At 43.0% G+C, this 25,723-nt stretch overlaps 1 protein-coding gene and 1 long non-coding RNA gene across 2 annotated transcripts; both read left to right on the top strand.

Moving 5' to 3' along the window:
• The first annotated feature begins 4,577 nt into the window (after nt 1-4,577).
• Nucleotides 4,578-6,964, top strand: LOC120962784 (uncharacterized). The gene is made up of 2 exons (XR_005753722.3): nt 4,578-5,323; nt 5,706-6,964. It is a non-coding gene; the product is annotated as an uncharacterized lncRNA (long non-coding RNA).
• A 9,829-nt stretch (nt 6,965-16,793) lies between these two features.
• LOC109762271 (uncharacterized) lies at nt 16,794-18,327 on the top strand. The gene has a single exon (XM_020321097.4). It carries the CDS (start codon nt 16,996-16,998, stop codon nt 17,887-17,889), a length of 894 nt encoding a protein of 297 aa, XP_020176686.1. The 5' UTR covers nt 16,794-16,995; the 3' UTR covers nt 17,890-18,327.
• The last annotated feature ends 7,396 nt before the right edge of the window (nt 18,328-25,723 follow it).

Here is a 25,723-nt window from a genome sequence, read left to right as displayed (position 1 = left end):
TAGTAACGACCACGTTCCTCGTCGAACTCCCACTTGAGATCGACGCCATCATCTGCACTGGCATCGTCGGCACCTGCAACTGTTTTGGTAGAATCTGTGAGTCACGGGGACTCAGCAATCTCACACCCGCGAGATCAAGACTATTTAAGCTTGTAGGAAAGGATGGTGCAAAGAGGTGGAGCTGCAGCGGCAAAAGCATATATGGTGGCTAACTTGCGCAAATGAGAGCGAGAAGAGAAGCAACGGAACGGACGTCATCTAGAAATGACCAAGAAGTGATCCTGAACACCTACTTACGTCATACATAACTCAGACCGTGTTCACTTCCCGGACTCCGCCGAGAAGAGACCATCACGGTTACACACGCACTGATGTATTTTAATTGGGTCAAGTGACAAGTTATCTACAACCGGACATTAACAAATTCCCATCTGCCTCATAACCGCGGGCACGGCTTTCGAAAGATAATACCCTGCAGGGGTGTCCCAACTTAGCCCATCATAAGCTCTCACGGTCAACGAAGGATAAACCTTCTCCCGGAAAGACCCGATCAGTCTTGGAATCCCGGTTTACAAGACATCTCGACAATGGTAAAACAAGACCAGCAAAGCCTCCCGAATGTGCCGACAAATCCCGATAGGAGCTGCACATATCTCGTTCTCAGGGCACACCGGATTGTCCAAGCTTCCGATAGGCCAGCCCAGAGTTGCCCCTGGTGGCCACCGGCGACTGACAGTTTGGACCAATACTCAGAGGAGCACTGGCCCGGGGTTTAAAATAAAGATGACCCTCGGGCTCTAGAAAACCCGGGGGAAAAAGGTATAGGTCACAAATGGTAAAATCAAGGTTGGGCCTTGCTGGAGGAGTTTTATTCAAGGCGAACTGTCAAGGGGGACCCATAAATCACCCGACCGTGTAAGGAACGCAAACTCAAGGAACATAATCCCGGTTTAACAGTAACTAGGGCGGCAAGAGTGGAACAAAACACCAGGCATAAGGCCGAGCCTTCCACCCTTTACCAAATATATAGATGCATTAATTAAATAAGAGATATTGTGATATCCCAACATATCCATGTTCCTACATGGAACAAACTTCAACTTCACCTACAACTAGCAACGCTATAAGAGGGGCTGAGCAAAAGCGGTAACTTAGCCAAACAACGGTTTGCTAGGAACAGGTGGTTAGAGGCTGACATGGCTAAAATAGGAGACATGATATAGCAAGTGATAGGTAGCGAGCATGGCAATAGAGCGAACAACTAGCATAGCAAAGATAGAAGTGATTTCGAGGGGTGGTCATCTTGCCTGCAAGATTCTCAGAGCTGTCGAAAGCTTGATCCTCGTAAGCGTACTCGACAGGTTCCTCGTTCACGAACTCGTCTCCTGGCTCTACCCAAGACAAGAACACAACAAACGGAACCACAATCAACAACGAGAAATGCACAAGCAACATGATGCAAAACATGTATGATATGCAAGATATGATATGCGATGCATATGCGTGCTCCGGAAGGAAAATGATGAACATGGCAGTAACTTGGCAAACCAAGCATTCCACTGGAAAGATGAGATGATTTTGGTCGAAATCGATATAAAGATCACCGGAATCGGATGCACGGTTTGCAAATGGCGAGCAAAACAAGAATGACACTAATCTGCGATATACAGCAAGATAGCACTTAAAATGCAACAAGTAACAATGCTACAGCACCCCAACATAGCAACAAAGCATATGGTAGTAATCTGCAGGAGATGCTTGACAAAAAATGAACACTGAGCTACGGCTAGTTCACAAAATATCAAGCTCAAACAAGCATGGCAAAAGTGCAAAAGATTACAGGTTCACAGACTTAGTGAAAAACTGGACATGGCAGAAATCAGCATCAGGTAGCAATGTTCAGAGCACAAAATCAACATGCTACAGGAACTTAACATAGCACAACAAGGCATGGTAGTGTTCTACTAAATTCACATGACAAAAGTCCCTTACTGACCATAAGCCAAAAAGGACCAGAAGATATGATGGCAAGCATGTAAACATAGCAAGTTTCGTTATCAGGTTTCAGACTTAGCAGAAATCAGAACATTGCAGAAATATTAATATGTAGGCCTCTTTGTGAGCTTGATGCACTCACTACAGAGAAATGCATGACAAACCAAGCATACCTACAGCAAGATGGCATGTTTATGAAGCTAACCGTGCCAAGAACAATTGCATAGCATGTATGGATCAACTACAATAAGCTTGGCGAAAATGCATGTCATGTTAAGAATCTGCCAGAAATATTTTATAGCAAAAGTAGAGCAAGATTGAGTCATGCTATGGCACTCCATAATTGCAAACAATTGCAGGAATGGATCTATTACAACTATAGCTACAAAATAACCTTACTGAACATCTCCAAAATATGCATGGATCTCTCTGTAGCATCAAGTTTACATGGCAACAAAATTACAGCAGACAAGGACTTAGTCCTGAAATCAGAAATATTATGGGGCCTACTTTGCATGCTTGTGCTAGTCACCACAGAGATCACAAAAATACATGGACTACACCACTGGAAAGATGGCATGGCATACTTCAAAACACATGTAGAGCTCATGCTCAAAAGATGCACAGAATAAATGATACAAAAATGACAAATCTCCAAGTTCTGTCAAGAACCAGAGAATAACAGCAACTAGCCCTCTTCCAATGAAGATTTGGGCATCAAGATGACCTCTAATGAAAATGGTGCAATTGAACAAAATGAAAAGCATCACGAGGTGAACAATTTGACATATTATACGCGCAAATCGGAGCTACATGCACAAAGTTATAGCATCAGGAACAGAGCAAGATACTGATAAGATTTCCAGACTTGAAAGAAAAGAGGGGGCTCGAGAGGAAGTCAACGGGCACGAGGGTACCAGATCGGATCGGGCCTGTTCCCCTGACCGGCGACGGAAGCTCCTGGCCGGCGACGGGGAAGGAGGGAGAGGAGGCACGGCGGCCCGGGGAAGGAGGCGGTGGTGCGCCGGCGGCGGGGTCCGGCGGGGAGACCGGCGGCGGTGAAGGCGGGGCCGGCCGGCGGCGATGGCGGCGGCGGCGCACGGCGGCGCGGGTGGCGAGGCGCACGGGCCCGGTGCGGCCCGGGGCGGGCCGGCCGTGGGCTCGCGAGCCGCGGCGGCGGGGCGCAGGCGAGACGGCGGCGGAGGACACGTGGCAGCGTGTGATTCGCGGAGGGTGGCGGTTGGACGTTGCCCGGCGCAGGCGGACGCGTCCAGCGCGGCGCGGAGGGAGGAGCTAGGGTTTAGACTGCGTTTGTAAATCGGGATGCCCACATATTTATAGGTAGAGGGAGCTAGGGGACTCCAAATGAGGTGCGATTTTCGCCCACACGATCGTGATCGAACGACCTAGAGCATGGAAGAGAGTTTGGTGGGTTTTGGGCTGGTTTTGGAGGGGGGGTTTGCTGGACACTCAAATGGACTTTGCGGATGTCCGGTTAACCGTTGGAGTACCAACGACCTCCGAATGAAACGAAACTTGACCGGTAGTCTCCGGGTGGTGTAATAAGACCACATGACAAGCCTCGGTCCATTCCGAGAAAGTTTGACACACGCACACGAAAGAAAACAAGAGGGGTGCACCGGAGGAGATAGGAGCGCCGGATTGGAAAACGGACAACGGGGAAAATGCTCGGATGCATGAGACGAACACGTATGCGAATGCAATGCACATGATGACATGATATGAAAATGCATGACATGGCAAAATACAAAACGAAAAACAAAACCCGACAACGGAGGGAAAAACATATCACATAGCCGAAAATGGCAAGAGTCGGAGTTACAAATATGGCAAGTTACATGCGGGGTGTTACATCAATGCATCATATTATACTCTTTTTCCCTTCGTGAGTTTACTATACATGTTTTCATAAAGGTTTTTAATGAGGTAATATCAACATGAGATCATATGTCATACTTTCTGTTTTCCCCACCGGGGTTTTTTTAGGAAAGTATATACGACATATCTATTATCCTCTAAATTCTATGAGTTTCTCATATTGAGGTGAAAGAGACAATAACCATTATATGTTGCATCATCTTTCTTCTTATTTTCCCACATGGTTTGAAGGAGTTTTTAGCAACATATCAAACTCTTTTCTCCTCATATTTTTCCCACACGGTTTTTGGAGGAGTCTCTTTCAAGATGATGATGCTACCTGGACAAGCATGGGTTAGGGGGAGTGTTAAGATTAATTAACATAGTAATTAAGGGATTAATCCCTGCTTGTATTAACCTTTGGCGGTTACTTTTCCAACCGTTGCGTCGGTTATGTCTGAACCGACACCCCTTTGTAAACGCCTGTTCCAGTGCTATATATAGCACTTCATCTAATGCAAAGACATAGTTCAATCATTTGTTCTGTCGATCTCGAACAATTTTGACCATTAGATTGCTTGTTCCAGTCTTTCTTGGCTGTCGGATGCGCCAGGCCGGATGTCCAAGCCCCGCTACTCTAGGAACAAAATTGGAGGCCTCTCGTTCGATCCTTGATGGACGGTCCACCCTGTACACGACCAAATCTGCCAAGAGTCAACGACTCTGGCCCCTACCTCCTCCCTCCCCCTGCCTCAATCCTGCACAATAGTACATCCTGCCCGACCCCTCCCATCCCTTGGCAATCTCGATCTAGGGCGAAGCACAGGTGAGCCGTCGAGTAGTCTCCATGCCCACCTCTAAGATCCCACCCCTCTCGACCTCTCTGATCTCACCCCCGTCGAGCCGTCGCGCCTTCATCCTCGGTAAACATGTCCGTTTCAAAATAGATGACCCAACTTTGTATTAAATTTGTACTAACGTTAGTATAAAGTTGAGTCAACGGAGGGAGTACGTGTTGGCGAAGGCATCGAGATGGATCCCTCGCCATGGTTCCATTCTTAAGTTGTTGTTTCCAAGTGTGGGCCGAACTTCTGTTGATGGCTTGATGGCACGAAACCCTCAGATGGCACTGGGCAATACCTGCTCACTCCCTGTCTATCGCCCCACCAGGTTCGCCTCCCCTTTTCTCATTCCAGTCGATGGTCAGCACCATGGAAGCCATCCCTCTCCGGAAATTCCTGGACGCAGGCAGTGAAAACCACGTGTTACGATCTTCCCTGGAGTACCCATTGGCCGATTCCTCGATGACCAGATACAAGCTTCAAGGAGGCTCTAGAGTCGCCACCCCTATTGCTCCTCCCCGTCCTTCTGAATTATGCTTCACCACATGTCAAATTTGTTGTTGATGTTCCATAGTCAATCAAGCCACTTCTCGTTACATACTTGAAAGGTAATAGTTGTCCTTCTATCAATTAGGAAACACAAGTCACTCCTTTTGTTATTAACTTTGTCCTTCTATCAATTAGGAAACACAAGTCACTCCTTTTGTTATTAACTTTATTACTTAAACTGTATCTGGCAAAATGGTTACTAAGTTTATCTCTCTTAGTTAAACTTTAGTTAGCATCTGTAATGTGAGTATGTGACTCGCCAAATTTCTGCTGAATGTATTGTTGAAAATAATAATTCAAGTGAATAATTATTCGGTGTCAAAAGTAAGGGTGGTCCTACATTAAATTTGTCTTGTTTATCATCCTATGTTTTCTGTACTCTTTATTAACTACATCTCCTGAGCTTACAAGTACTTACATCACATGCTGATACTGATGCAGAGATCGAGACACTAAAACTGTATTGCTCTAAGGAAGTTATTTAGCAAGGAGAGACACAGCTAAGCTCATTTAAATAACCAAATAAGTTCTGTTCTCCACCATGGCACCATGATGTTGCCTTTTACTGCATGGAGCAGCTCCGATTTCTTGCAATGACCATGGTAGTAGAGATACCCAAGACAGGCATGTCCTGTTTACTGCATCTGTTATGACTTCAGTACATATCAAATTGAATATCTGCATTTGTAATTTTGTATGTCTACTAGAATTGTGCACAACTTGTTAGTGTTGCGTGATAATAACGGTTAAGGATGGTGAAACTGACAATTATTATGCATCCTAAAAGGACATTGACATGCATCCTTCCCAACATTTCAGGTAAGATTATAATACATGTAGGTTCCATATGGCGCTTTTGTTATTGCAACTGCACATCATTCATTGTGCTAGCAGAAGCAAGTATGCCTGATCTTGTGGTTAAGAAGTCATCAATATCTGTATGATTAGGTTATTCAGCACAATTCCTTGAGTAAAGGTACAGACCAGGAGTTCTTAACCATTCACAAACCATCAGCTGCCACAGATGATGCATGAGCATTGCAGTAACTATGTTAATTGTAAACTAACCTGCTAATTCAGAATCTACTTTTGGTCCAACATCATCAGCAAGGATAAACAGAATATGATTCTTTTTTGAGTTTTTTTAGGCAACACCTAATCTGGAGTATAATAAAAAATCAATTGTTAAAGCTGCAATACTATAGTATCTTAATCACGCTTTTTAAGTAAATTCATTCATGTCCGCCTCTTATTAGAAATTTCCAGAACATTCGGCTCTTTAGAAGCTTTCTTACCAAAAAACGAAGGCCCTTCATAATCTACTACCTTGTATATGCTCACATCACGTGCATGTTTTTCTTCCTTTAATTTTCAAATGCTTAAGACTCATCTGCGTAAGTAGTGTAGCCCTGTAGGTGTTGAACTAATCAACTACTGTAAATACCAATGCAAGCAGGGTTGTAAGGAAGATGATATAGATTTTGATCTGCTGAGAGGTCATGCAATGCTTCCCTAATCCCATTTCAGTCCCGATTTACCTTGAAAACATTGCATGGATTCTTGCACATAATAGCAACTTTATTTCTTTAACTTCTTGCAGGTTCATTACATGTAACGTATGTGCCATGTTTAAACAATCTTTGTCTTTTTGCTTGATTTGATGAAGAAGAATGGCAATTTCATGGATGAGTTGACACTCTTTTCTTTTGTTATGAATGACTTTAGTTGATGCGTTGTACACATCTTTGCGGGACTATTGCAAGAAATAGCAGAATAATCTAAGTCAATGTCATTCTAAGATGACATCAGAAACCAAAGATGAAGCATTTATACATATACCTCTGATTTTCTGAAATAAAAGAATAGTCATTTTTTATTCAAATTTGAAATTAGTATGACGAGATCATGGATCAGAGATGCATACATGCATGTGAATTCTGCTTTGGAAGTTAGATTCTACAATTATTTGACATGTCATGAAGTGTGTACTATGCCACCCAGAAAAGCAAAGCTTCTATCCAGCGCCTTTGGCAGAGTTGGTCAGTATGTCGATGTTTCGTCAATTCATGAATTTATAATTCGTGTGGTTTCCTGCATATTCTTGTTCAGGTTACTGTCATTACTCCACTAAGTGAAGGCTAGCCTTTGCTCCTTGATCAAGGCTATTAACAGTTATATGTGTTTTCTTATTACGTCAAGACCTTATTCATTTGAAAGTAGCCATAAGCTACAAATGGACACGTACATTGTATGTATGCAACTGAAATGGGAATAACATGTCCTAGCTTAATATTTTTCTCCTTTTATTGCTACTTACTACTGAGTGGAATACCAACACTTCCAAACAATAATAAATCCTTATGTAAAACAAATTTTTTGGACTATTTTTTCTTTTCAATATTTTATTTTCCAGCTATGTTTACTTTTTTGTCTCCTATTTACAAAAATTCCTATCATTCTAACAGCAAAATAGACGGGCGCGGCAACGCCCGCCATCATTGGTCTAGTGTGAGTTATGTCCTGAACGTTACTGGTAACGCCCACAATAAATGATCTGTACGACGACGGAGTGAATGCCTGACTGTTGTCGTCCTGGAGTGATTCTAGGCCTTCTGCACTTCGAGTGAGATCTTGTATGGTCGAGTGATTTAAACATGATCGAGTGGAATTGGGATATCCGAGTGGAATCTTCCGTCGAGTGGATTGCACCCCAGGGCGATTTCAGTCGGTATCTTCTGCTGAACCTTGCAGGCCTTGGACTCTAGGGTAGTGTCCATGGGTAGGGTGTCTAGGTCAGGCCTAAGACCCTACCCTAGGTACATGTCATCGTCAATGAGCGCACACGCTCGTATGGACGATCGTATATGGCATGGCAGCGGCCTCCCTTGGTCGACTACTTCTCCCTCGTGCATTCAGATCGGGGAACAGACGCCCCACAACCTCCAGAAACACATCCAGAACACAGAACCCCAGCCTCCGAAAGGCATCCGAAGGGAGAGACTGATTCAAGGATTGACTTCGCTGCAGCAACACTACATCAAGGGGGCTTCACCATTATCATCATCTCATCCATTTGTAATACAATAGTTGGAGTGGATTCAATCTTGTGTTACTTTAGTGAAATCACCATGTTCATCATGATTCATCTCATCCCTTTTGGCCCCTCGATGTGTGAGTAGTTTATCTAGTTCTCGGGGGCATGGAGGAACCCTAGTATGTAAAAAGATCGTTTGGTATTTCGATTTGATATCCTCTTTATATGTTTATGTTAATTGTCTTCTTGATGTTGGGTGAAGTTGACCATCCAACATATGTCAATTTTGGACGGAAGGTTATTACTGCTGGCGTGACGGCTGGTTGCGGAAGTACGTTAGTGACATGGCCTATCTCCCTTCATCCCTGATTGTTGTAGCATGGGGTAAACGGAGACCACTTTTAAGTTACATCCATGGGGGAAGACACCTTAATTATCATTCAGTAACCGAAGTGGGGATGAATGGTAGTGGTATATGTGATAGAGGGCTACCATGTGTATGCACGTACCTGTACTTGCCTCCGCCTACAAATAAAAATATATAAAGTGGCTTAGGAATCTGACGTAGCATTATGCTTTAGCCCTATCGATTTCAAAAACCTTCACTTTCTTCCGGCGTTATTTTATTTTACTTTTGCAAGTTTATTTCTTTGCTCACCACAAACACCCAATATTTTTATTCCGTTCCACTTTACTTTGGATTGCGTTTAACTTGCAAGCACTGCTATCTAAACCCTTCAAGAGACAAAGCCTAATTCTTGTGCTCCATGTGGGTTCGATACTCTGAAAGGGCATTTCCGCCTAAAGTGTTTTGGTGTTGATGACAATGCAATTTACAGACTAACTGTGTGCCTAAGCTACTCAGGTATATACACTCTATATGGCACAAGACGGTTGGGCTCCCTTCTAGATGGAAAAGAGCGAGAAGGAGTTTCCGATGTGTTTTATTTTCTTTGGTCGTAGGAAATCCATACTATTGAGAGGGGGTCTGCATCAGAAGGTATGGTGGAATCAAACACGTACACAAACTCATATAGCACCCACCATATAGCCTTCTGTTTTTCAAGGAGAGAGTCGCTTTTCTTACCCATTGATATCTACTACACAACTTATTCTTGTAGACTCGTGTTGGGCCTCCAAGAGTGGAGTTTTGTAGGACAGTATCATTTTTCCCTCAAGTGGATGACGTAGGTTTATCAATCCGTGGGAGGCGTAGGATGAAGATGGTCTCTCTCAAACAACCCTGCAACCAAATAACAAAGAGTCTATTGTGTCCCCAACACACCCAATACAATGGTAAATTGTATAGGTGCACTAGTTCGGCGAAGAGATAGTGATAAAAGCGTAGTATGGATGGTAGAAATATATTTTATAATCTGAATAAATGAAAACAGCAAGGTAACTAATAACAAAAGTGAGCAAAAACGGTATTGCAATGCTTGAAAACAAGGCCTATGGTTCATACTTTCACTAGTGCAAGATCTCTCAAACATGATAACATAACTGGATCATATAAAAATCCCTCAACGTGCAGCAAAGAATCACTTCAAAGTTCCTATTGTAGAGAACATAAGATGAAATTCTTTGTAGGGTACGAAACCACCTCAAAGTTATTCTTTCTGATCAATCTTTGAAGCTATTCCTATAAGTGTCACAAACAGCCCTAGAGTTCATACTAAAGTAACACCATATGACACACATCTCAATCAACCATAATGTCACCTAGATACTCCAATGTCACCACAATTATCTGTGGGCTAATTATACGATGTGCATCACACAATTTCAGATTCATAATATTCAATCCAACACAAAGAACTTCAAAGAGTACCCCAAGATTTCTATCGGAGAAAGGAATATGAAAACGCATATCAACCCCTATGCATAGATTACCCCAATGTCACCACGGGAATCCGCAAGTTGATAACCAAAACATACATCAAGTGAATTAATAAAACGTCCCATTGTCACCATGGATATCCCATCGCAATACATACATCAAGAGCTCTCACATCCAAAAGATACAATCCAACATAACAAAACCTCAAAGGAAAAGATTCAATTCATCACAAGAAGGTAGAGAGGGAAGAACACCATAAGATCCAAATATATTTACAAAGCTAGCGGTACATCAAGATCATGCCAAATCAAGAACACCAGAGAGAGATCAAACACATAGCTACTGGTACATACCCTCAGCCCCGAGGGTGAGCTACTCCCTCCTCATCATGGTGGCCGCCGAGATGATGAAGATGGCCTTCGGTGATGATTTCCCCCTTCGGCAGGGTGCCGGAACGGGGCCCCGATTGAGTTTTCATGGATACAGAGGCTTGCGGCGGCGGAACTTCTCATCTAGGGTTATCTCTGGGGGTTTGGGTATTTATTGGAATTTTTGGCGTAGGATTCACGTCAAGGGGGCCCACAAGGAAGCGACAAGCTCGCTCCAAGCACCCTGGGGGTAGGGCGCCTAGCGAGCTTGTCGTGCCCTCTTTGGTCTTCTCGTCCTCCCACGAAGTTTCAGGGGTCTCTTTTGGTCCACAAAAAATCACCATAAATTTTCAGCCCATTTCGAGAACTTTTATTTCTTCACAAAAAATGACACCACGGTAGTTCTGCTGAAAACAGCGTCAGTTTGGGTTAGTTCTAATCAAACCATACCAAAACCATATAATTTTTTTGTAAACATGGCATGAATACTTCATAAATTATAGATACATTGGAGACGTATCAGCGTCCCCAAGCTTAATTCCTACTCGTTCTCGAGTAGGTAAATGATAAAATAAATAATTTATGAAGTGTGAATGCTAGCAAGTGCACAAGTTTGATAAATGATAATACCAGTCACTTTTTTAGCATCATTATATATCATAAACAGTAGCTCATATCATAAAAATTCTCATGATCAAGTAGCAAGCTATTGACATGTTAAAGTATAGACAATAAACTTTCTTGAAAACTAACAAACTATGTTCTCAGTCATCAAACAATTGCAATTCATCTTATTTTCAGGAAGGTTCTATGTAAGAGCTTTAATTTAGCAAATTCCACATACTCAACTATCATATAGTCTTCCATGATTGCTAACACTAAAAGCATATTTTTAGAACAAATAGCATCCATCAAACACAGAGAAATATATGGGCTTAATGTTTCGCCTCCCAACTTATTTATCATATAAATAATTGTCAACAATAATAATTCATGATCAAATATATTTGAATGGCCATATATGCTTGGATCTTTCCCCACCACATGATACTTGCCAACTAGAGAATAATTGAGATTGGAATGAGAAGGAATACTATTGACTCTTGCATAAAAGTAAATACATAAAAGTAAAAGGTAGGCCCTTCGCAGAGGGAAGCAGAGGTTGCCATGCGCTTTTTATTTTTGGATGTGTAAGCCCTTAATGCAAAGGAACGTCATGTTATATTGCCCTTTGTGATAGAAACCTTTATTATGCAATCCGTCGCTTTTATTTCTTTACCATCACAAGTTCGTACAATGCTTATTTTCCCTTACAATAAAAGATCATACATATTTAGGAGCAATTTTTTATTGCTTTTTGCACCGATGACAACTTACTTGAAGGATTTTATTCAATCCATAGGTAGATATGGTGGATACTTATGGCAAGAAACTAGGTTTAAGGGTTTTTGTATGCACAAGTAGTATCTCTACTTAGTACGAATTTTTGGCTAACAAAAGATCCTAAGCAAGCACCACATGTTGGAGGATCCGTAACAATAAAACTTCTATACAAATATACCCAAACATAACTCATTACGTTGTCTTCCTTGTCCAACTTCAACTAATTTGCTCAAGTTTGAAAATAATTAATGGGGCTCACATTCATAGAAGATGTCCAAGATAGTATGTTTATATGTGAAATCTCTCTTCCTTCAATATTCTTTCATGAATTGTAAGTGACCAATGTTGTGTTTGCTAATTTTCAATAAATTTTACCACTTATACTTCTTTTATGTGAAGCCATTACTCCCCATGGGATAAGCATATGAAACATATATAATTTCACATTTATGATATTCAGTTTATTCAACCATTTACTCATAGGATATAAGTGAAGCACGAGAGTAAATGACAAACTACTCCAAAAAGATATAAGTGAAGATCAATGAGTAGTCAAATAATTAAGTAGCTATGTGAAGACTCTCTCATAAAAAATAGATCTTAAGTATTTTATTCAAACAACAACCAAACTTCGGTGATGATGAAGATGGCCTCTGGTGATGATTTCCCACTCTGGCAGGGTGCTGGAATGGGGTCCCGATTGAGTTTTCATGGATACAGAGGCTTGCGGCGGCGAAACTTCTCATCTAGGGTTCTTTCTGGGGGTTTGGGTATTTATAGGAATTTTTGGCGTAGGATTCATGTCAAGGGGGCCCACAAGGAAGCGACAAGCTCGCTCCAAGCACCCTGGGGGTAGGGTGCGCCTAGCGAGCTTGTCGTGCCCTCTTTGGTCTTCTGGTCCTCCCACGAAGTTTCAGGGGTCTCTTTTGGTCCACAAAAAATCACCATAAATTTTTAGCCCATTCCGAGAACTTTTATTTCTGCACAAAAAATGACACCACGGTAGTTCTGCTGAAAACAGCGTCAGTTCGGGTTAGTTCTAATCAAACCATACCAAAACCATATATTTTTTGTAAACATGGCATGAATACTTCATAAATTATAGATACGTTGGAGACGTCTCAACGTCCCCAAGCTTAATTCCTACTCGTTCTTGAGTAGGTAATGATAAAGGAAATAATTTATGAAGTGTGAATGCTAGCAAGTGCACAAGTTTGATAAATGATAATACCAATCACTTTTTTAGCATCATTATATATCATAAACAGTAGCTCATATCATAAAACTTCTCATGATCAGGTAGCAAGCTATTGACATGTTAAAGTATAGGCAATAAACTTCATATGCTTATCCCAAGGCTGTTACCCGACGGTTGCTTCTCGGTTGTTCCTATAGTTATTTAGTTACTGGTATGATCAAGGTCCAAGGCGGTTGTATCGCCCGGGACTTAGCAATCTTCGGATGACGCTTTTGGGTGGTTCTACCGGTTACCGCCCCAACCACCGCGAGTAGGGTCATTCCACTTGAGTTTTGGGTGGGGTCCCAGACGATGGTCAACCAGTTGTTTCGGTTTATATCTATAAACCGGTACAACCGGGACGCCCTGCGGGTGTACCACTCCGGCTCTACGAATGCTCAATCATGCATAGGGTGGTTGTACCACTTCCCTAAAGTAGTTGTATCGCCCTTGTGCGTTTCTACGCATAACGGTTGGATTTAGGGTACCACTATAAAAGGAGGTGGTTCTTCCACCTCTCACATACCTCTTCCCTCTCTCTCTCTCTCCTCCATTGCTTCCTAAGCTCGTTCTTGCACGACCTGCTTATCTAGCCAACCAAACTTATTGATTTTCTAATGATTGAGAAAGGAGACCCCATTCTACACTTCCACAAGAGGAAATTTGATTCCCCATATTTTCACTTCTGGATCTTGTTACTCTTGGGTGTTTGGGCACTCTAGACAGAAGAGGTCACCCTAGAGCCACACTCCATTGTGTTGAAGCTTCGTTGTGGTGTTGGGAGCCCCCAATTAAGTTGTGGAGAGAGCCCCAACCATGTTTGTAAAGGTCCCGGTTGCCGACTTCAAGGGCACAGCTAGTGGATTCATGACATGTTGAATCGTGCAAGGGCGTGAGGAGAATAGGATGAGTCCTTGGGACCCTTTGGGGAGCATTGTGCCTCCACGCCCCTCCAATAGAGACATGCCTCCCCCAAAGGAGGGAACTTTGGAAACACATCCTCGTCTCCATCGACTTCACTTGCGGTTATTTTGGTCCTTTACTTTGTGCAAGTTTATTTCATGTGGTTACTCGTGCTTGCACTTGGTCTCGTGTTGGTTGTCATATAGGTTGTCCATCTAGTTGCATATCTAGACAACCTACATTAGTGTTGAGCCTAAATTTGTAAAAGAGGATTAAATTTTGTTAGTCGCCTAATCACCCCCCATCTAGTCAACCATACCGATCCTTTCATACTCTTACTTCGAAAAAACTTCAACTAAACCCTATGCACTTCCAGGTCATCAAAAGTCAAAGAGATAGGGCACTTGTCACATCTCTCGTGAGTGCCAGCTGATACCATCTTGGGATGAGACGAGCCGCCATACTCTTGACTCATGATCAGTATCTACGAAGCGTAGACCGTCAAAAGCATGCATGCCTACATTAATTATGCCGGTTGGCCAAATAAAACTCTAAGTGAGCCGCTCAAACTTGGTTTTACCACCTCACAGCTGGTGAACTTTCTGGATGGCCCGCCGAAGTGTAGTTGGTGCTCGGGGAATATGAATGTTCGGGAATAGACCCTGATCACCTCCCAAGCTCCTTGAATTGTCGACGTCTGAGATTGAAGCCTTCGTGCTCGCGGAATCCTGAGTACCATTTCCTCGTGCCTTTTGGTGCTATATCAGACACTTAGCGTCACGAGGGACCCTTTATCCTGTATCGCTGACACCGGTGGGCCATAGAAGTGCGGGTGAGTGAATTCTTTTTTGCTGAAATTATACTGCCATAGATAGTCATGAGCGATGGCCCTCCACGGCCCACAACGGTACTACCGAGGAGTTTCGTCGGGAGAGCTCCTAATTGGCGCTTGTAGTGCCCCTTAGACTAGTGGCACTCACACGCGTGCTATATGAGACGCGGCCCATGAGACAATTTAACCACCAAATATTTGACCGCTCGCCATGGACAATTGACCACTAACTTTGGAGAAAAGTTCATAATTCTGAAAAAAGATCACGACAATGAAAATGTTCACAAATTAGGAAAAAAACATGAAGATGAAAAAATTCATGAATTTGAAAATGTTTGTGAATTTATTTTTTTGCAAAATTTGGAAAAGTTCATAAATTATAATAAAGGTCACAAATTTGAAAAAAATCATGAATTTAGGCAAAGTTTCACTACTTTGAAAAATTATTCATGTTTTTTAAAAAATCACAAAAAACTGATAAAAACTTAATACTTTTTAAATAAAAAAACGATAAGAACAGCAAGAAGAAGAAAAAAAAGAACCAGAAACTAAGTGTGAAAAATCCATTGAAAACCCAGCCCAGTAAACATATGGGAACTGTTGGGAGATAATGGGCCGGAAGCCCGCATAGGCTAGCAAACAACCGGGGGGGGGGGGGGGGGGGTGCGGGCCACATGCCTTCACGCTCTTCTTTTCGTACGTTATTTTTTGAATTTTATTACTTTTTCTTTGCTGCATTTTTTATATTACTTATATTCAGAAATTTTCTAAATATATCGATTATAAAAATCACTTTAGATACAAATGTGAAAAATATTCATCGCACATTTGAAATATGTTAAACGTGTATAGAAATGGTTCTAATGTATACAAAAATTGTATAATTCGTATAAAAAAGATGTCAAAACATATATGTGGAAAAAATGTTATTCATGTATTTAAAAAATGTAAATGTTGATATAAAAAATGTTCCTGAAAAATATAAAAATGTACAATGTGTATGAAAAGATAGACATAAAAAATATATGTTTGAAAATGTCAATAATGTATTTGAAATTTTTTAAACGTATATATAAAAATCATTTCTGACGTGTACAAAAATATTTATAATGTATTTGGAAAAAGTAGAGATAAAAATATATAAGTTCTCAAAAAAATTAATCATGTATTTAAATAATGTTAAACATGTGAATAAAATTATTCCTGATGTATACGTAAAATGTAGAATGTGTATGAAAAGAAAGTTGACATCAAAATATAGTCTTGGCGAGGGTGTGTTCCCTGTTAACCCTCCATTTGGTGAATGGTTCACGTTCCGTTGACTCGTCCGTAATGACGCGTCGATTTTATTGCTTTTTGTGGTAGTCATATTCTCACGTAATTTCGATGAGAATGCTTTGTAAACAAGGCCTAAGAATAAAGAAGACCACTACTAATTTCGACTAAATCACGACACTTATTTTGAAACGGAGGGCTTAGCTGGAAAAATATCTGTTTTACCAGCCCCCACTACGCCAAATTTAACTTATCCACTCACTTTGTATTGCTCTGGTGCAGGATAACCACGCATGTCAAAATGGGTTAATCCTCCTATTACCTTTCTGCACGCCAAAATGCCGAAAGCATTTGCTCTGGGGAATGTCTTGCTGCCAATGTTTGGCCCACAAGGACATATCATCACAGCTAGCACACTTAATGAAGTTCGATGGTGGATTTTATTATTTGCCACCATGCGCATGCACAAACACAAGACTTTTAAAAGAGAGATTTGGAGATCCACCCTCAGCAAAAAGATGACTCCTGCCTAAAATCCTTTGCAAATGCATGTCACCTTCATGGGCACCAACAACCCATTAGTTACCGATGTGCTCTCTAAATTCAACGAGCCAAGACAACAAGGCCACTAGCTACAAGATTGAGATAGTAAAGCTTCCTTCTCACACCCACCATGGTGACAAATGTTCAAATCTAAATGGCTACATTGCACATGCGAGTTCTCAACCCAAATCGATCGATCACTCACAGCCCGTATATAAACGTACATGCGTGTATAGCTAGCTACACGGTGCGCTATGCAAGCTCCTAAGTTGCACCACAGGTTGTCATCAAGCGGGAGCGCGCCTAGCTAGCTAACATGGTGGCAGCATCAAGAAGAGCATCCTCGATGCGTGTAAGAGCTGCCATGAAGATGGCATACCTCCTGGCCTTCGCCGTCGTCTTGCTCTCGGCGTGCGGCCTCGCCTCCTCGAGGTCGCTGCCCTCGGTCACCACCCATGGCGCCGATGCACAGCTGGAAGGTGGCCGAGCCGCGCGCGCCAAGCTCGAGCCTCCAACCGCGAATGCCGATAAACCGCCGGAGCTCGGCATCGGCGACGACGGTGCCGTTCAGTCTGAGAAGAAAAAGCGCCATGCCAAGGCGCCGCCCAAGCACCACGGGCCTGGCAAACACGCTCCTCCGGCCGACCTTTCGCCGCCGGCGCCTGATCCGGACGGCGGCCAGCCCCCGGAGGTACCTGTTCCGGAGGGCCCGCACGACCAGAATCCGCCAGCGTGGCCGTTCCCGTGGCCGCAGCCGCCACCGGGCAACGACCAGTGGCCGCCGTTCCACCCGCCGCCGCTCCCCGCGTGGACGCGTCCGGGCGACGACCGACCGCCTCTGCCTCCGTTCCCGTTCCACCCACCGCCACTTCCTGCATGGCCGCAACCAGAACCAGGCGAGCAGTGGCCCCCGCTGCCGGCATGGCCGCAGCCAGAACCAGGAAAGCAGTGGCCCCCGCTTCCTGCATGGCCGGAGCCAGGACCAGGAGAGCAGTGGCCGCCGTTTCCGGCATGGCCGCAGCCAGACCCAGGAAAGCAGTGGCCGCCGTTCCCGGCATGGCCACAACCGGAGCCAGGAAAGCAGTGGCCTCCGTTCCCGTTCTACCCGCCGCCGATGCCGTCATGGCAGTGGCCGCCAGCACTGTCTTTCCACGGCCAGGAGGAACAACACGCATCTAGGCTGGCGCCGCCTGTTCCAGCGCACAACTGATGCATGCGCACAAGTACACAACCGCGCGATTTTGCCCTCGCGGAAGGACACCAAATATTTGTACGACAGGAATGAATAGCAAGGATATCAAATATTAGACCGTGACCACGTAATCAATAAAGCTGGCATAATTTTAAGTTTACGAGAAGAAAAAAATACAACATTGGAGAAGAGAAATTACTGCACACTTACATCTTTTCTTTTGGAGAGCCAATTTTGTCGAAAAGGACCGCCTACCGAATTGAATTGCCAAAAAAACCACCTCTAGATCCAAACGACCGAAAAGATCAGCTGTGCCTGATAGCAGACGCGCCGGCCGACACGTGGCACCTGCCACCAGGTCGCAGACGGCAAGACCTGCCACAGGGACGCAAGCGGCAGGTTGAGCAGCACAACTTCAAGCTTTGTATGGGAACAAAAAAGAAAGACGTGGGGCCTGCCGCCACATGCTATGGTGGCACCTTGTGTGGTTTGCTTTATTTTATCAAATGAGCAGATAGGATTGCACATGCATACATATGCATGGAATGAAAACATGTGCATGTGTTTTTTTAACGCAGTACAGACACAAGCGCACATACATACGCGCATACACTGACCCTATGAAGGCACACACGCATACTCTACCCTTATGAGCACCTTCGAGAGACTGAGCCGGCATATCATCTTGAGATTAACGAAGTCATTATAGACGCCTCGTCGTCGAGGGGAACGTCTCCTCCCACTAAAAGGCATGCTTATGTGTGTGACTGTGTGTGTTCGCATGGCTGGTTGGCTAGCTCTGTGTCTCTCACCCATCAACTCATCATTCTCTGCATGCATCGGTGTGCTCCACGGTCACTTTACAAAGAGAGGGAGGAAGAGAAGGGCAATATACCGATTGATCAGCATGTACAAAAAATCATGGCGGCAGGGCCGGCCGCCTGGGCTGGTGGCGGCAGGGCCCACCAAATAGTCATTGTTCTGTTACAAGGGCTGGACTCATCCATATTCCTGTAATTTATAAGTTGCCACCCGCGCCTGTGCAGCAGGTGCCATGTGTCGGCTGGCACGCCTGCCGCCACGGTGCAGTTGGTCTTTTCTGTCATTTGGATCCAGAGATGGTTTTTTTTGGCAATTCGATTCGGTAGGTGGTCCTTTTGAACAAAAATTCTTCAAGAGCACGCCAACAACGTGCCATCATTTTATAGAAGATAGACCAATGCACTTGAGGCTTGGATACTTGGATGAATGCACTAGAGGCTTGGATGGGATTTGGACATCTCTACACACTTGCCTCACCAGTGGTACTTTCAGGGAATTATCCTTTCGAATTTTGCTGGCCTTTGATTTGAGAAAATCACTAAAGACTCCTTTGGTTTATAGGATAGGATTATCACCGGAGTAGGAAAATTATAGGAAGTGAGATGACATGTATCTCAACTATGAGTAGGAATAGGAAAAGAGACGTCATTTGGTTCACATCACAAGAATTTTTCCATTGTCTAGGCTCATGGTTATTTTCCTATGAAATGTTTAGGATAGAAACCAAACCTATGTAGGAATAGGAATTCATTCCTATGAACCAAAGGGCTCTAAAGGAAAAACTCTAATACGAACCCTATCCTATAGAATTCCTATAAAATTCCTCTGAACCACCTCACAAAAAAAAGAAATTCCTTTGAACCAAGGAGGCCTAAAAATATTATTAAAAATATTGAGTTTACCCGTCAAGGGTGTTATAGTAATTGCTTTCAAAATTTTCCTCCGCTTTCTCCATTACCCGTCAAGGGTGTTCTATGTCTGAGTAGTTTTATTTTGTCATATGGCCTTGGTAATTTGTTGTGACTGATATGAATTGTATGTTATAACATGGTGGTGTCCTTCTATTCCCAACATATAAGCATATCGTGTGTGGATCACACTTTAGGGTTTGTTGAACATACATGTGCATAGGGTGGTCGGAGTGACAAATATTGTCGTACCTGAGTATAGAAGTTGATGCACATAGGATACAGAGGGCCCATAGATTTTAGGGATAATAGGTTTTATGCCCCTAGTTGGGTCACACTCGGCAGATATATTTCTAGTTTCCGAAAACACTCATTCCCGCCCAAACCACTTTGCTCGCCTTATGCGTTTGACCGTCACTTTGAAAACTTCATAAAAAATTCATACTAACTTAGAAAAATGAGAATAAGATATCAAAATGTTCAGAAAACATCACCTATATGTGCATGTATTGGCATTCATGACTAAAGTGTTGGAAAGTCCCCATCTTGGTTTGAGCTCATATGATCTCAGCATGAACAGTAAAATCTAGAAAAAGAGAGCAAGCAACTAAGCTTGGGGATGCCCCGAGTGGCATCCCCTCTTTCTTCTAACGACCATCGGCATTTTACTCGAAACTATATTTTTATTCGTCACATACTATGTGTTTTTTCTTGGAGTGTCTTGTATGATAAGAGTCTTTGCTTGTTGTATTTTGTGTTTTAAGTCTTGATTCCTTGCTGGACACACCTATTTGAGAGAGCCAAAATTATGTCATGACTTATTGAATTGCTCTCTATGATTCACTTAAATTTTTTATGAGCTATGGACTTGCTCTAGTGCTTCACTTATATCTTTTTGAGCACGGTGTGCTTTAGTATTTTTGAAGAAATTCTCTCTTGCTTCACTTAAATTAATTTGAGAGAAAGAAATATTATGCTCATGATCTTCACTTATGTTTGTTTGAGCTTATCAAAAGTAACATATGAAAAATAGTTCCAAAGTGATAGATATCCAAGAAGGATATAGTAAAAACTTCCATGAAGATCATTGGACAAAATAAACTTGATTCCTTGTAATAGTTTTGAGATATGATGATGTGATATGTGAGTCATGTTGATGAGTAATTATGCTTTAGTAAGAATATTGGTGTTAAGGTTTGTGATTCCCTATGCAAGCACAAAAGTCAATAATTATGTAATGAAATTATATCCTGCTTGTGGTGCATTATTCGGTGTTAATTATGCTTAATGCTCACTTATGAGATTATTCGTTTCTTGGTTGGTCGCTTCTCAATCTTTTGCTAGCCTTCATTTTGCACTAAGTATGATCTCTACTTGTGCATCCAAAAACCTTTAAACAAGTTTTGCCACATGATTCCACTATATCTACCTATATGCGGTATTGTTTTGCCGTTCTAAGCAAATTTATATGTGCCATCTCTAATTTTCAAAATAAACTTCTCTTTTGTGTGTTCGTACCGCTCGCGGAGCGGTGAGGGGTGGCTAATATTTTCCATGCTAGATGCGTTATTCTCACGATGAGTGTTTATTCACTTGTCATTGCACGAGAGTAAGGCAAAGGTATTAGGGATGCCTAGTCCCGAAATGAAAAATGAATTTACTTTATGTTGTCAAATAATAAATTACTTGGAAAGTGTTGGTATGGAAGGCAACCATGGATTCGGCTAGCCATGGAAAGTGAAAGTATGGTGGAAAAAGGAATAAACTTTATTTTCTGTTTGGGAACCGCCTATGATATATCTAGCATGGAAAGTGTTGGGAACTCTAAGTCGTTTTCGTTGGTGGGAAGGACACACCTCCCAAAATGTTTTTATCTCTAAGTTTTTTGCTTTGAGCTCTGGCACCTCTACAAATCCCTACTTCCCTCTGCGAACGGCCTCTCTTTTACTTTATGCAATTTTTATTTTGAATTTGAGTCTCCATCTTCTCTTATAAAAGCACCAACTAGGAGGCAATATGATCATACTTGAGTATTGGGCGTAGTTAATATGCGAGTGTGTTTCATGAATGGATCAATGATTGAGCATGATGGGCAAGGGATAGCTTATTTTAGCGTTGATATTTTGAAAGACATGGTTGCTTGTTGATATGCTTGAGTATTTAAGTTGTCATGTCAAAACTAGACTATTGCTTTGAATCACATAAAAGTCCAATTGTCCATGCTATAAAGAAAAGAAATATGAGATGACATGTTATGCAGCATTCCACATCAAAAATTCTGTTTTTATCACTTACCTACTCGAGGACGAGCAGGAGTTAAGCTTGGGGATGCTGATACGTCTCCAACATATCTATAATTTTTTATTGTTCCATGCTGTTATATTATCAATCTTGGATGTTTTATAATCATTTTTTGGTACTAATTTATTGACATAGTGCCAAGTGCCAGTTGTTGTTTTCTGCATGTTTTTTACATCGCAGGAAATCAATACCAAACGGAGTCCAAATGCAACGAAACTTTACGGAGATTTTTTATGGACCAGAAGACACCCAATGGGCCAAGTCAGCGCCTGGGGGTGCTCCGAGGGGAGCACAACCCACCAGGGCGCGCCAGGAGGCCCAGGTGCGCCCTGGTGGGTTGTGCCCACCTCGGGTGCCCCCGGACCGCCTCTTTGCTCTATAAATACCCCAATATTCCACAAACCCTAGGGGAGTCGACGAAAATCAATCCTAGCCGCCGCAGAGTCTATAACCACCAGATCCAATCTAGACAACATCACGGAGGGGTTCACCACTTCCATTGGTGCCTCTCCGATGATGCGTGAGTAGTTCTTTGTAGACCTTCGGGTCCGTAGTTGGTAGCTAGATGGCTTCCTCTTTCTCTCTCTCTCTCTCTCTTTTGATTCTCAATACAATGGTCTCTTGGAGATCCATATGATGTAACTCTTTTTGCGGTTTGTTTTTTGGGATCGGATGAACTTTGATTTATGATCAGATCTATCTTTTTATATCCATGAAAGTTATTTGAGTTTCTTTGATCTCTTATATGCATGATTTCTTATAGCCTCGTATTTCTTCTCTGGTATTTGGGTTTTGTTTGGCCAACTTGATCTATTTATCTTGCAATGGGAAGATGTGCTTTGTAGTGGGTTCGATCTTACGGTGCTCGATCCCAGTGACAGAAGGAGAACTGACACGTATGTATCGTTGCTACTAAGGATGAAAGGATGGGGTCTATCTCTACATAGATAGATCTTGTCTACATCATGTCATCATTCTTATTGCATTACTTCGTTTCTCCATGAACTTAATACACTAGATGCATGCTGGATAGCGGTCGGTGTGTGGAGTAATAGTAGTAGATGCAAGCAGGAGCCGGTCTACTAATCTTGGACGTGATGCCTATATAATGATCATTGCCTGGATATCGTCATGATTATTTGAAGTTCTATCAATTGCCCAACAGTAATTTCTTTACCCACCGTTTGCAATTTTTCCCGAGAGAAGCCACTAGTGAAACCTACGGCCCCCGGGTCTCTTTCTCATATTATTTGCCTTTGCGATCTACTTTTTCTTTGCTTTTATTTTCAGATATATTAAACCAAAAACACAAAAATACCTTGTTGCGTTTTATTCTTATTTATTTTATTTGACGTTCGATCTATCAATCTACTACAGTTTTATTCACGTCTGTTTGCCTATCTTGAGGCGCTGCTACCCGAAAGGGATTGACAACCCCTTTTACACGTCGGGTTGCGAGTATTTGTTATTTGTGTGCAGGGGCTGTTTACGTTGTGTTGCTTGGTTCTCCTACTGGTTCGATAACCTTGGTCTCATAACTGAGGGAAATACCTACCGCCGCTGTGCTACATCATCCCTTCCTCTTTGGGGAAATACCGACATAGCTTCACTCTACTGCAGGATGCTGCTAACGCGACACTACGATCAGAGACCCTTCGACGAAACTGTGTGCGATGAAATAATCGCAAACGGTGGTGTAAAAAACCATCAAAAAAGGTGCAAAACGTTTGCGATGACGGATGCATCAAACACAGTTCAAATTTTAGTTGTGTGTGCGATGCAGGGCATACGGTTCAGTTCACTTAAGTATTTGAGATGAGGAGGAACAAAAGAAATGGTCAGCCAGATGAAGGTGTGTGCGATATACAGCATACTGTTCACTCAGATGAACTGTTTGTGATTAGGCAACACAAAAGAAACGGTCAGCCAGATCAAGGTGTGTGCGATATACGGCATGCGGTTCACTCGGATGAACTGTTTGTGTTGAGACAAGAGAACAGAAACGGTTCAATATAACAAGATGTGTGTGATACGCGGCAAATAGGTCTGTAATCAGAAATATGTGCGAAGACCAATAATAACACAGACGGTTGTTGCTAATAAGACGTGTGTGTTGTGCGATGGGATTGCATACAGAACAACAACATATACACACACACACACTTATAAGGACATGGTTGCATAACCAAATTAAACATCCACTTACATAGGTGGCTACTACAACCATGGCATTTGCACACACCAAAGTAAACTATCACATGCATAATTACATAGGTGGCTACTACACACATGACAATTCCACATACCAATAAAGTAAACTATATATTACATACATGATTAACTAGCATAAACGATCATCTGATCATCATCTACTTCTTGTGACGCTTGCTCTGCTTGTGGCTCGATCCAGGCTCGTCGATTTGGGTAACGAGGCACTTCCTCATGTCAACGATCTGCCTGTGCATCTCGTAGCATGTGTACACGCTCTTGGCCGCGAACCTGAAGTGAGGTTCATCCAGTTGCCGCATCCAGGCCCTGTGCTAGGATACGGGACTTGTTCTCTGGGCATCCTGCTTCATCTTTTCATAGTAGGGGTCGATAATGGCCGAGGCGAGCTCAACCAGGGAGTCCTTCTTCGTGCTGCCCTAGACCCTGTAGTGGTCACGGATTTCGACAAGGTTCTTGCAGGCCAAGCCCGTAACACTGAGCGCTTTAACATTGTCAGCGGTTTCCACTGTGGCGAACTTGTAGTCGGTGCTGTTGACAAACCTGTTGAAACGGTCGCAAGGCTCTGTGGCCATGCAGTAGTGGTAGATGAGGACATGATGGCGCACGCACAACTGGGCGACGACAACCTTCTGATCTATGCCGGGACGACCGGCGGTGTACTGGAGGTCGATGCCGACCACCTTGTACTTGTCTTGAGCAAGCAACTGCTCAACGTTGTTGATGTAGTCGTCCACCACGGCCAGGTCGATGGTGTACACCACCGAGAGATCCGTCTGCCTCGCGTGGGTCTCCACTCTATGCTCGCCGAACTCCATTGGAGCACCGCTAGACATCCCCTCTCTGTGTGTCGTCATGGGTGTGCTTGTTGTGTTGTGGGGCGCGATCAAAAGGTTGAAGAGACTAAGGTTATAATGGCCGCGGGAATTAAAGCGGAAGCCGGACGACCAGGAATATTGGCAGGCCCTGATTGCAGTTCTAATTTGCAGCGCGTAACTCCATCGTGCCACACATAACTGCATCGTCTAGCAACGCGCGCGGCGCAACTGCATGCATATGGGGCCCCCGACGTGATCATGCGCACACCCAACCGTTGGCAGAGCGTGCGCGAGGGACGCGAGCAAAGCGCTCCGCGGTCGCCTCAACGACAAGCAACCACACACACACACACACACACACACACACACATATATATATATACGACAGTTTGGGACACCTAGGTGCCCAGGCACCTTGCCTATACGTCGTGTTCAGCGACTGATTTGGCAACAAATGTAAATGCCTTAATTACTTGTTAATTTGGCAGGCTTTAATTCTTTAACCATCCCATGCATGCATGTCACCTCATAGAAAAGAAAGGAGATTAAAATACCATACTGAATAAAAATTAGCACTTATTGTTTCATAGAATAAGTCACTAGGTATGTAAATACTCGTGTATTTTACGTAATTTCAGTAGTAGGCATAGACATACACACCACATAATTGGGTATATACATACTCGTACATATACTTTTTTGCATGGTAACCACATACATACATAATTTCGTTACTTGGTATATGCATACCCACGTATGTAAATAAATTATGCATAC

Source organism: Aegilops tauschii, chromosome 4 (assembly GCF_002575655.3).
Source record: "Aegilops tauschii subsp. strangulata cultivar AL8/78 chromosome 4, Aet v6.0, whole genome shotgun sequence".
NCBI classification, from domain to species: domain Eukaryota; kingdom Viridiplantae; phylum Streptophyta; class Magnoliopsida; order Poales; family Poaceae; genus Aegilops; species Aegilops tauschii.
This window is presented reverse-complemented; position numbering and strand designations above follow the sequence as displayed.

Excerpts from the sequence above, each read along its gene's own strand:
- LOC109762271 (XM_020321097.4), top strand. The coding sequence starts at position 16,996 with ATGGTGGCAGCATCAAGAAGAGCATCCTCGATGCGTGTAAGAGCTGCC.